The 12,133-nt window shown below is 48.9% G+C and overlaps 1 protein-coding gene across 2 annotated transcripts in view; it reads left to right on the plus strand.

The window, feature by feature from the left end:
• Positions 1-12,133, plus strand: part of LRP4 (LDL receptor related protein 4) — a 59,128-nt gene that overhangs the window by 29,789 nt on the left and 17,206 nt on the right. For both annotated transcript variants that reach the window (XM_032166054.2, XM_058424552.1), the window contains exons 17-27: positions 835-1,043; positions 1,196-1,277; positions 3,310-3,415; positions 5,381-5,582; positions 7,953-8,142; positions 8,230-8,361; positions 9,905-10,045; positions 10,414-10,500; positions 10,607-10,778; positions 11,283-11,445; positions 11,568-11,793. In XM_032166054.2, coding sequence (XP_032021945.1) covers positions 835-1,043; positions 1,196-1,277; positions 3,310-3,415; positions 5,381-5,582; positions 7,953-8,142; positions 8,230-8,361; positions 9,905-10,045; positions 10,414-10,500; positions 10,607-10,778; positions 11,283-11,445; positions 11,568-11,793 — 1,710 coding nt within the window. The remainder of the gene's footprint in view (positions 1-834; positions 1,044-1,195; positions 1,278-3,309; positions 3,416-5,380; positions 5,583-7,952; positions 8,143-8,229; positions 8,362-9,904; positions 10,046-10,413; positions 10,501-10,606; positions 10,779-11,282; positions 11,446-11,567; positions 11,794-12,133) is intronic.

The raw sequence follows: 12,133 nt of genomic DNA on the forward strand, positions 1-12,133 counted from the left end.
TCTTAGTGAGATGTAAGAAGTAAAGCCCCCGTCCCCTGCCAGCTTCCCTTTAAGGATTTCCCAGCCCTAGGAAGAAGACATTTGGCAACATTAGTCAGGAAGTGCCTTTCTGGATAGAAAAGTCTACTGAGAAAGTATTCAGACTGACCAGAGGAAAGGCAGAGGATGGAGAAGAGCTGGCTGGAAGTAAACTACGTAGAGGAGGGGCCAGAGCTCTTTCTCTGGAGTCAGACCTGAGTCCAGCTCTGGTGCTTTGTAGCCGTGGGATCCTGGGCAAGTTTCGTGATCTCTGTTAGCCTCAGGGTTGCTCGTCTAGAAAATGGGAATAACACACGACAGAGGCTTGGTGTGAGACCAAAAAAAGCACCAAGCACAGTGCCTGGTAAGGAAAGTGCTCAGCTTAAGCTACTGGCTTTAAGTTGTGAAGAGGAGAACAAGAGGAAGGGATCCAGATGATGGAGTGGAGGGGCAGGAGCCCTGACACAGTCATGAACATCAGAGAAGCAGGGGTCAGGGCTTGGCAGTGGGCAAGCCAGGTCACCAGAAGAGGTGGAGAAAAGTAAGAAGAGAGAAAAGTTGAGGTGAAGCCGACAGATGCTTAAACAACATGCACTTCTGGGACCTTGGTAGAGTCTGTTTCCATTTAATATAGAAGTCTGATTCTGCTAGCATGGCAGTGCTTAAAAGGAGCCTGAGGTATAAAGCATAGGGGGCAAAGGGCACCAGATCCCAGGAAGTGTGATTGAACCAGATGTCACGCAGGTGAGCGTCTGTGTCTGTCACTGTTCTTGGGTTTAGAGCATTAAAAGAAGACCCCTTTCGGCCTTTGATCAGGTCTTGACAAGTTCCTGCTTTTTGCCCGAAGGATGGACATCCGTCGAATCAGCTTTGACACAGAGGACCTGTCTGATGATGTCATCCCACTGGCTGACGTGCGCAGTGCTGTGGCCCTTGACTGGGACTCCCGGGATGACCACGTGTACTGGACAGATGTCAGCACTGATACCATCAGCAGGGCCAAGTGGGATGGAACAGGACAGGAGGTAGGGCCCAGCGTGGGGAGATTGAAGGGTGGAATCCGCCCTCTCCAGGGAAGGGCTTCCCATACCTTTGCCAACCTTGAGAATTGGTGGAGTTTGGGCTCCAGAACTAGAGTGGAAGTACAGTTGGTGATACAGCTTTGCTTCCTGCCCAGGTGGTAGTGGATACCAGTTTGGAGAGCCCAGCTGGCCTGGCCATTGATTGGGTCACCAACAAACTGTACTGGACAGATGCAGGTATGCATAGGGGAGCCGTGGCCTGCCTGGCTCCCTGGGATTCCTCTTGTTCAAAACCCTGGCCTCAGATAGAAGGAGCCCAGTGTCCCTCCTGGACCACTTCTGTCTTCACCTGAAGTCCTTGGTAGGTCAGAAGCGGGAGGGCTGCTGCAGAGCCAAAGTGAGAAGCTCCCACGTGAGAAGTTCACATTGTAGCAGCTGCTTCTGCTGTGTAGCTGATGCTGGGGAGTGTTTTAAGGCATTCCAGATCATGAACCTATGCCTTGTTTTCTTTCCATGACTTTCTGGGTAAATCAGGCTTTTTTTTTTTTTTTTTTTTTTTTTTTGAGGCAGAGTCTTGCTCTCTCGCCAGGCTGGAGTGCAGTGGTGCGATCTCGGCTCACTGCAAGCTCCACCTCCCGGGTTCACGCCATTTTCTCCTGCCTCAGCCTCCCGAGTAGCTGTGACTACAGGTGTGCACCACCATGCCTGGCCAAGTTTTTGTATTTTAGTAGAGACGGGGTTTCACCGTGTTGGCCAGGATGGTCTTGATCTCCTGACCTGGTGATCCACCCGCCTCAGCCTCCCAAAGTGCTGGGATTACAGGTGTCAGCCACTGCGCCTGGCCAAATCAGGCATTTTTACTTAGCCAAGTGGGTTTGGGAGGCAAGGGGATACCCTGAACAAGTGCTACTCAGAGTGTGGTTGCTGGACCACAGAGGCTGATGACAACCTTGCCTCCTCTGCGTGGCAGCATCAGCATCATCTGGGAAGTTGTTGGACATGCAGATTATTGGGCCCCACCCTAGACTTACTGAATCAGGGCTGGGCATGGTGGCTCACACCTATAATCCTAGCGCTTTGGGGTACCAAGGCAAGATCTCTTGAGCTTAGGAGTTCAAGATCAGCCTGGGAAATGTAGCAAGACCCCCACACACATCCCCAATTTTTTTTTTTTTAATTAGCCTGGTTTAATGGCAATGCCTGTAGTCCCAGCTACTTGGGAGGCTGAAGTGGGAGGATTGCTTGAACCTGGGAGTTCAAGGCTGCAGTAAGCCATGATCACACCACTGCATGCCAATCTAGGCAACAGAGCAAGACCCTGTCTCCAAAAAACAAAAGACAAGACTTACTGAATCAGAATCTTTGGGGGTTAGTGAGCATGAAATGGACTAGAATTTTTTTTTTTTTTTTTTTAATTTTGAGACGGAGTCTCGCTCTGCTGCCCAGGCTGGATAGCTGGGATTACAGGTGTGCACCACCACACTCAGCTAATTTTTTTTTTTTTTTTTTGAGACAGAGTCTCACTCTGTCCTCCAGGCTGGAGTGCAGTGGCGTGATCTCAGCTCACTGCAAGCTCCGCCTCCCAGGTTCATGCCATTCTCCTGCCTCAGCCTCCTGAGTAGCTGGGACTACAGGCGCCCGCCACCACGCCCGGCTAATTTTTTGTATTTTTTAGTAGAGACGGGGTTTCACCATGTTAGCCAGGATGGTCTCGATCTCCTGACCTTGTGATCCACCCGCCTCGGCCTCCCAAAGTGCTGGGATTACAGGTGTGAGCCACTGCGCCCAGCCAATTTTTGTATTTTTAGTAGAGATGGGGTTTTACCATGTTGGTCAGGCTGGTCTTGAACTCCTGACCTCGTGACCCACCTGCCTCGGCCTCTCAAAGTGCTGGGATTACAGGCGTGAGCCACCATGCCCGGCCGAATATTTTTATTTAAAAAAAAATCTTTGGGTGTTAGGTTCAGAAATCTGTGTTTTAACAAGCTCTGCTGATTCTTACGCACACTAAAGTTTGAGAATCATCACCTTAAATTATGGTTGCCTATGTTTGGGAAGTCTTGCTCTTTCAAAAAATCCAACTGATCACATCCTTGAATTTCTTCTTACAGTTCAAGTCATTAAATTTCCGTTGTGCATCTGTCACAAAATATCTTTTGAGCCCCTACTCTGTGCTCTGCTGGCACATACCAGGCTCTTGTGTTGGCCATGGAAGGTAAGAGGGTGAATGAACAAGACTAGAATTAATCTCTGTGTCCCTTCTTGGTAGGTACAGACCGGATTGAAGTAGCCAACACAGATGGCAGCATGAGAACAGTACTCATCTGGGAGAACCTTGATCGTCCTCGGGACATCGTGGTGGAGCCCATGGGCGGGTGAGTGGCTGCCCCTTGGGAATGAGCTCCATCCACCCCTCCCAAGATCTGAGCTCCAGAGAGGAGTCTAAAGATTAGGAATAGTGACCAGATCTTATGGATATGCCCAAGGAAGCAAGAGCAGCTGTAGAAACCAGAGGCTGGTTGCCGAGACCAGCTCTGTTTGGGAGACCCTAACCCAGTGGCGCTAGAGGAATTAAAGACACACACACAGAACTATAGAGGTGTGAAGTGGGAAATCAGGGGTCTCCCAGCCTTCAGAGCTGAGAGCCCCCAACAGAGATTTACCCACATATTTATTAACAGCAAGCCAGTCATTAGCATTGTTTCTATAGATATTAACTAAACGTATCCCTTATGGGAAACGAAGGGGTGGGCCGAATTAAAGAAATAGGTTGGGCTAGTTAAATGCAGCAGGAGCACGTCCTTAAGGCACAGATCGCTCATGCTATTGTTTGTGGCTTAAGAATGCCTTTAAGCGGTTTTCTGCCCTGGGCAGGCCAGGTGTTCTTTGCCCTTATTCCGGTAAACCCACAACCTTCCAGCGTGGGCGTTATGGCCCTCATGAACATGTCACAGTGCTGCAGAGATTTTGCTTATGGCCAGTTTTGGGGGCCAGTTTATGGCCAGATTTGGGGGGCTTGTTCCCAACAGCTGGTGACAACTTTGTATTCTCTGTGGACAAGGAAACTTTTCAATTCTTTCTTTCCTTATCTTTTTTTATTGTTGGTTTACTTACAAAAGTAACTCATTGTTAAAAAAATTTAAATCTGTAGAAAGTAAAAATTCTCTGTGATCTCACTCTCCAGCAATAAGTTAACAGTTTAGGATTTTTTTTTCCAGGTTTTCTTCTAAATGTATGTAAACATTTGTTGTTGGTGGTGATGGTTTTGGTTTTACAAAAATAGCATACTTTTTGTGACTTTTTTCCCGCTTGCCCTTATATCTTGTGTATCTTTCCAGTTGAGTGTATAGATCTACCCTGTTTTTGTTGTTGTTGTTTGTTTGTTTTGAGACAGGGTCTTGCTCTGTGGCCCAGGCTGGAGTGCAGTGGTGCAAATCACGGCTCACTGCAGCCTCAACCTCCTGGGCTCAAGCAATCCTCCTGCCTCAGCCTCCCAAGTAGCTGGGACTACAGGCACAGAGCACAATGCCTAGCTAATTTTTACAGTTTTTTTTGTAGAGATGGGATCTTGCTATGTTGTCTAGGCTGGTGTCAAACTTCTGGGCTAAAGCAATCGTCCTGCTTCAGCCTCCCAAAGTGTTGGGATCACAGGTGTGAGCCACTGCACCTGGACTATGTTGTCCTTACTGGTTTATAGAGTTCTGTTAACTTATTTAACCCATCCAGTCAAGAAACAGTTCTCTTTTTGTTTTTTTTCTCTTTTTTTTTTTTTGAAACAGTCTCACTCGTTGCCCAGGCTGGAGTGCAGTGGCCCAATCATGGTTCACTGCAGCCTTGACCTCCTGGATTCAAATGATCCTCTTATCTCAGCCTGTCAAGTAGCTGGGACCACAGATGTGCACCACCATATCTGGCCTTTTTTTTTTTTTTGGTAGAGATAGGATTCTACTATGTTACGCAGGCTGGTCTCAAACTTCTGGGCTCAAGTGATACTCTCAACTCAGCCTCCCAAAGTGCTGAGATTATAGGCATGAACCATGGCGCCTGTCCAAGGAAATGTTTCTTATTCATTTTCACCCCTCCTCTTTCTTTATTCCCATGTACACTTTATTTGCAGAGTTTTACTTAAGCTGTGGGCTGTGCTTTTATTAAGACTGTACCTTTTGATAGTGATAGAAGGCAAGGCATTCAGAGATAGCGCTGAGCCCAGGGCTGGGCTGGACACTGAAGCAGGAGGCTGAGGCAGCTGCTTCAGGCGGAAACCCTGAAATCCTGGTACTCTGAGTCCCTGCTGGATATTAACTAGCTTGTAAGACCTCCCTCGCCTTGCCTTTGCCCAGGTACATGTATTGGACTGACTGGGGTGCGAGCCCCAAGATTGAACGAGCTGGCATGGATGCCTCGGGCCGTCAAGTCATTATCTCTTCTAATCTGACCTGGCCTAATGGGTTAGCTATTGATTACGGGTCCCAGCGGCTATACTGGGCTGACGCCGGCATGAAGACAATTGAATTTGCTGGACTGGATGGCAGTAAGAGGAAGGTAAGGGTGGCACTAAAACATCTTCCCACAGCCTTGACAGCCTCCAGGACAGTACTTTTCAGCTGGCAGCTGATCAGAGATAAGGGGATCTGGAGGTTATGGGACCAGCATGGGGCATGTGCTATTTCTCTGAGGCTGTGGGTGCCATCCAGAGCTTGGGGGCAGGGGTGGGAAAGGGCTGCTGGTTGATGTTGAAAAGAAACTAGGGACTTGTGTGGATTGTGAGCTGGTGGTGTAAATGCCCAGACTTTCCTGTTAACCAGCACAACTAATGCTTGTTAAATTACCAGTTGCACTGTGGGCCCATGATGGATCTCTTTTTGTTTTTGTTTTGGTATAATTTCAAACTTACAGAAAAGTTGCAAGAACAGGTAAAAAGAATAAATAAAATTTTGCCACATTTGCTTTATCATTCTGTTTCTGTACATGCTCACTTTTTTTGGAACTTCTGAAATTAGAGTGCAGACAGCCTGCCCTTGACTCCAAACTATTCCTGTGTACATTTCCTGAAAGCAAGGGTGTTGTCTTACATCACCACAGTACAGTGATCAAAATCAGGAAATTTAATATTGATCCAATATTACTGTCTTTTTTTTTTTTTTGGTGTTTTAGAGGCAGGGTCATGCTCTGTCACCCAGGCTGGAGTGCAGTGGCACAATACTGGGTCACTGCACCCTCGACCTCCTAGGATCCTGAGTAGCTGAGACTACAGGCATGAGCCATAACGCCTGGCTAGTTTTTATTTTTCTTTTTGGTAGAGACTTCTTGTATTACCCAGGCTAGTCTCTCAAACTCCTGGCCTCAAACGATCCTTCTGCCTCAGCCTCCCAAAGTGTTGGGATTACAGGCGTGAGCCACCATGCCCGGCCCAATATTACTGTCTAATCATAGTCCTTGCTCAATTTCACTACCAATTGCCTCAGCGATGTCCTTTATAGCTCCTCCCACCCCACTTTTTTTCTTTGTTCATCTAGGATCCAATCAGGATCACCCATTGTGTTTAGTGATTATGTCTCCTTTAATTTGTATTTATTTATTTATTTTTAGACACTCACTCTGTGGCCCAGGCAGGAGTGCAGTGCCACAAACATGGCCCACTGTAACTGCGACCTCCTGGGCCCAAGGGATCCTCCCGCGTAGCTGGGACCACAGGCACCTACTACTGCACCCTAGCTACTCAGGAGCCTACGGGTTTGAGGCCACTTGGCTGATTTTTTTTATTTTTTGTAGAGATGGGGGTCTCACTTTGTTGTCTAGGCTAGTCTTGAACTCCTAGGCTCAAGCAATCCTCCTGCCTTGACCTCCCAAAGTGTTGGGTTTATAGGCATGAGCCACCACACATAGCTTTTTTTTTTTTTTTGAGACTGCAGTCTTGGTGTGTTGCCCATGCTGACCTGGACTCAGGTGATCCCCCATCTGAGGCTCCTGAGTAGCTGGAGCTGTGCACCACTGGGCCCAGCTAATCTAGTCTCTTTACTCTCTAATCTGGAACATTTCCCCAGCTTTTCTGTGACTTTCTTGACATTTGCATTTTTTGTTCGTTTGTTTTGTTTTGAGACAAGAGTCTTGCTCTGTCACCCAGACTGGAGTGCAATGGCGCGATCTCAGCTCACTGCAACCTCTGCCTCCCGGGTTCAAGCAATTCTCCTGCCTCAGCCTCCCAAGTAGCTGGGATTATAGGCACCCGCTACCATGCCCAGCTAATTTTTGTATTTTTAGTGGAGACAGGGTTTCACCATGTTGGCCAGGCTAGTCTCGAACTCCTGACCTTAGGTGATCTGCCCGCCTGGACCTCCCAAAGTGGACATTTGCATTTTTAAAGAGTAAAGGCCAGTTATTTTTTATAACGTCTCTCAATTTGGATTTATCTAATGTTTCCTTGTGATTGGATTCAGAGTGTGCATTTGCAGCAGGAATACAGAGTGTGCATGTGCAGCAGGAATACTACACTAAGTGAAGTCATGTCCTTGAGTTCTCAGTGTGGCTCATCAGTAGACACAGGTGTTGGCCTGTTCCATTATTGTGATACTTACTGCCATTGTATGGTTAAGGTAGTGTCCACTGTAAAGTTGCTATGTTTTTATTTTGTACTTAATAAGTAATTTGTGCAGAGATACTTCGAGATGATGTGAGTAACAGATGACTTCCAACATCTTCCAATAAAACCATCACACGACCCTTAGAGCCAGGCACGATCAAGTCACAGATTGATAGAGCAAGGCTCAGAGAGATTTTATAAGCAGCTCTTACTGGAGGTCACACGGTAGGTATTAGTGGGAGAGCTGCTTTCTGAGTCCACAGTGAGCTCCTTGCCACTGCTCTGTACTGTCAGACTTTGTTGAAGATGACACAGTGTCGGGGCCCTGGCAGGTGCTGATCGGAAGCCAGCTCCCCCACCCATTTGGGCTGACCCTCTATGGAGAGCGCATCTATTGGACTGACTGGCAGACCAAGAGTATACAGAGCGCTGATAGGCTGACAGGGCTGGACCGGGAGACTCTGCAGGAGAACCTGGAGAACCTAATGGACATCCATGTCTTCCACCGCCGCCGGCCCCCAGGTGAGCAGCCCTTGGCTCGCATTGGCTTTTCCGTGGCCCTCCTATGCCCTAGCTCTCCCCATTGAACGTCCCCTCCTCTCTACCCAGTGTCTACACCATGTGCTGTGGAGAATGGTGGCTGTAGCCACCTGTGTCTTAGGTCCCCAAATCCAAGCGGATTCAGCTGTACCTGCCCCACAGGCATCAACCTGCTGTCTGATGGCAAGACCTGCTCACCAGGTGAGTGAAGGCATCACAGATCTAGATACAGCCTGTCTGGGAGGGGGCAATGGCTCTCTTCCTTCCTTGCAGACGGGCTCCAATGTGGTCTGAGAAACCATGAGTCCTGCTGCTTCTAGAGGCCCAGGGGAGAGACTCACGGCTTTTAGAAAAGGGGAGGGGCCTGGGGAGAGGCCCTGGGGAGCAAGTAGAAAGGACTGGAGGCAGGGTCCAACTAGTTCTTATGATGTCTTCATGCATATTAGATAAAGATGCTCCTTTCTCAAGACACTCTCCTCTCACCTCTTAGTACATTGTCATAATATACTGATTTGGTTGGAATAAGACACTTCTGGCCGGGCACGGTGGCTCACGCCTCTAATCCCAGCACTTTGGGAGGCCAAGGCAGGCAAATCACTAGAGGTCAGGAGTTCAAGACCAACCTGGCCAAAATGGTGAAGCCTCGTCTCTACTGAAAATACAAAAATTAGCCAGGCATGGTGGCGTGTAATCCCAGCTACTTGGGAGGCAGAAGAATCGCTTGAACCCCGGAGGCAGAGGTTGCAGTGAGCAGAGATCACGCCACTGCACTCCAGCCTGGGTGACAGAGTGAGACTCTGTCTCGAAAAAAAAAAAAAAAAACACTTCTAACTGGCCAAAATTGGTATAATAAAAACAGAAATGTATGATGTCTACAATGTCACAGTACCCTCCCCCTTAGATGTGCCACTTTTGTGAGTGCACAACCTATGTGACAACCTTATTGGAGGGTCCCAGAAGCAGTACCTGGCTACCCAGATTTTGGAAGTCAAGGTTTCTCCCTAGGAGATGCTGCAGGGTAGGCTGCATTTGAACTCTAACCTCCCTGGGAATTTGAGAAAGGAGCTGTGAACTGTGCCTTTCAGGTTGTGAGTAAAGCCCCCTGGGGTCCCTTTATTCCCTTTCTTTTTTTCTCTTTCTTAATCTTCATGGTAAAGGGTCCTTCAAAGAGAGCCACTTTCATAATATGAATAAAGAGGCATTATTTATGAATATGTGTGAGACCTAATGGTAAGTGCTTTATGTACATGATCTTTTAACCCTTACAGCCACCCTATTGTCCCCATTTTATAGATAAGAAAACTGAGGCTTAATAATTTAGGCTGAGCGTGGTGGCTCATGCCTGTAATCCCAGCCCTTTGGGAGGCTGAGGTGGGCAGGTGCTTGAGCCCAGGAGTTTCGGACCAGCCTGGGCAATATGATGAAACCCCATCTCTACAAAAAAAGACAAAAATTAGCTGGGCATGGTGGTGTGTGCCTGTAGTCCCAGCTACTCAGGGGCTGAGGTGGGAGGATCGCTTGAGCTCAAGAGGCCGAGGCTGCAGTGAGCCATGATCATGCCATTGCACTCCAGCCTGGGCAACGCAGCAAGACCCTGTCTCAAAAAATAATAATTTAAATAACTCGCCTAGAATAACATAGCTAGAAACCAGCAGGGACAGGGCATGCGTTTCAGTTTGCCTGACTCCGAATCCATTTAATGGCTGTGCTCGAGTGATCCTCTTCCCTGCTCTCCACCTGGCAGGCATGAACAGTTTCCTCATCTTCGCCAGGAGGATAGACATTCGCATGGTCTCCCTGGACATCCCTTACTTTGCTGATGTGGTGGTACCAATCAACATCACCATGAAGAACACCATTGCCATCGGAGTAGACCCCCAGGAAGGTCTGTGTGGCCCTCCCTTCCCACCTGGCCTTCTGTCCCGGCCCTTCAGCCATTACTGTCCTTCCTCTCCCACCACCTTTGTCTCCCGCCAAGAGCCAGGGTGTTTGTTCCCCATTCCCTCTGGCATAGCCCCTGTCCCTGTCTCTCTAGCACTTTCTCTTCGGTTATGAGAGCATGGTTTGGGGCCCTCTTCTCTCCATCTCTGCCAAGAGCTATCCTGCTGTGATATTTCTGCATTTTCCTTGATTTCCGCTGCCAGAAGCTCCAGAGCTCTCTGACATGCTCTGGTGTTTCAAGACACGAATCAGCTGTGTGTGTCCCATTGTAGGGGGTGAGAGTCTAGGTTGAGCCAAGCTTTCCCTCTCCAGGAAAAGTGTACTGGTCTGACAGTACACTGCACAGGATCAGCCGTGCCAACCTGGATGGCTCACAGCACGAGGACATCATCACCACAGGTGGGCCTTCCTCCCAGCTCAGGGACCACCTGTCTGGCAACAGGGCTGGGGAAATAGCCCATCTGTTTTAAAACAGGAGCCAGTGTGCTCTTTTGACTTCCCACAGGGCTACAGACCACAGATGGGCTCGCGGTGGATGCCATTGGCCGGAAAGTGTACTGGACAGACACGGGAACAAACCGGATTGAAGTGGGCAACCTGGACGGGTCCATGCGGAAAGTGTTGGTGTGGCAGAACCTGGACAGTCCCCGGGCCATCGTACTGTACCATGAGATGGGGTGAGAGCTGGCTGTATCGCACTGGGTCGTGCGGGGGACCAGCTCAGCTGGGGTTTAGATGGGGTGAAGGTGGGTAGCGGAGAGCAAGCTTGCATCACAGGAACAAGGTGACCTCCCTGGGGCTCTTCCACTCTCTTGTGGCTTCCCACAGGGTGACAGTACAGTGTAGAAGTTAAAAGCGTGAGCCTTGGAATCAGAAGACCAGGATTGAAATGTTTTCATCATGTATTAGCTGTATCACTTGGGTCCAGTCTTTAACCTCTCTAATTCTCAGCTTCCTTACCTATCTATTAAATGGAGGTGGTAGTGAAAATACATACCGTGTGGCCCTTATGAAGATTGAGATAATGCACATGAAGTATTTTGCAAAGTATTTTGTCAAGCAAAAATTTTGCCTGACATACTATAAGTACTCAAGTGTATCTGACATACTGTTAAGTATACATGGTATGTGGTAGCTGCTGAAATAACTAGCTAATATAGCTAATATTCTTCCTCACTCAGGTTTATGTACTGGACAGACTGGGGGGAGAATGCCAAGTTAGAGCGGTCCGGAATGGATGGCTCAGACCGCGCGGTGCTCATCAACAACAACCTAGGATGGCCCAATGGACTGACTGTGGACAAGACCAGCTCCCAACTGCTATGGGCCGATGCCCACACCGAGGTGACAGCCGTGCCCCTGCTGCTTCCCAGGAGCCTGGGAAGATGGGAAAGGCCTGCCTAGGATCTCCATGGAGAGTTCCCAATCTGCTGATCACCACCCCCCACCCTCTCCTTCCTCTGCAGCGAATTGAGGCTGCTGACCTGAATGGTGCCAATCGGCATACATTGGTGTCACCGGTGCAGCACCCATATGGCCTCACCCTGCTCGATTCCTATATCTACTGGACTGACTGGCAGACCCGGAGCATCCACCGTGCTGACAAGGGTACTGGCAGCAATGTCATCCTCGTGAGGTCCAACCTGCCAGGCCTCATGGACATCCAGGCTGTGGACCGGGCACAGCCATTAGGTGAGAGTCAGAGGGCTGGGGCTGTGAGTCAGAGCCTCTGGCTTTCTGGGGCCATCTCAACATCAGAGATATATCCACAGCACAGAGCTCCTTTACAGCCAGAAAGACGGTGACCTGTTTAAGCTCCCTTCCAGATTGGGCTGTGTTCTCTCTGGGTATGGCTGGTACTATAGCTGTCACCTTCAAAGGACTCCTGGAGATTCTCCTGCAGACCCTCCTTCTACCTCACCCCGCCAGGCACTGAATCCTGTGACCTAGAACAGCAAAGAGTCAGCCACAAGCACCTTTGTAAGATTCAGATGATGTTCCAGGCTAGGTGTGAACACTTGTGCTTCTCATC

The sequence above is a fragment of the Hylobates moloch genome, unplaced genomic scaffold, assembly GCF_009828535.3.
Source record: "Hylobates moloch isolate HMO894 unplaced genomic scaffold, HMol_V3 SCAFFOLD_11, whole genome shotgun sequence".
Classification (NCBI taxonomy): domain Eukaryota; kingdom Metazoa; phylum Chordata; class Mammalia; order Primates; family Hylobatidae; genus Hylobates; species Hylobates moloch.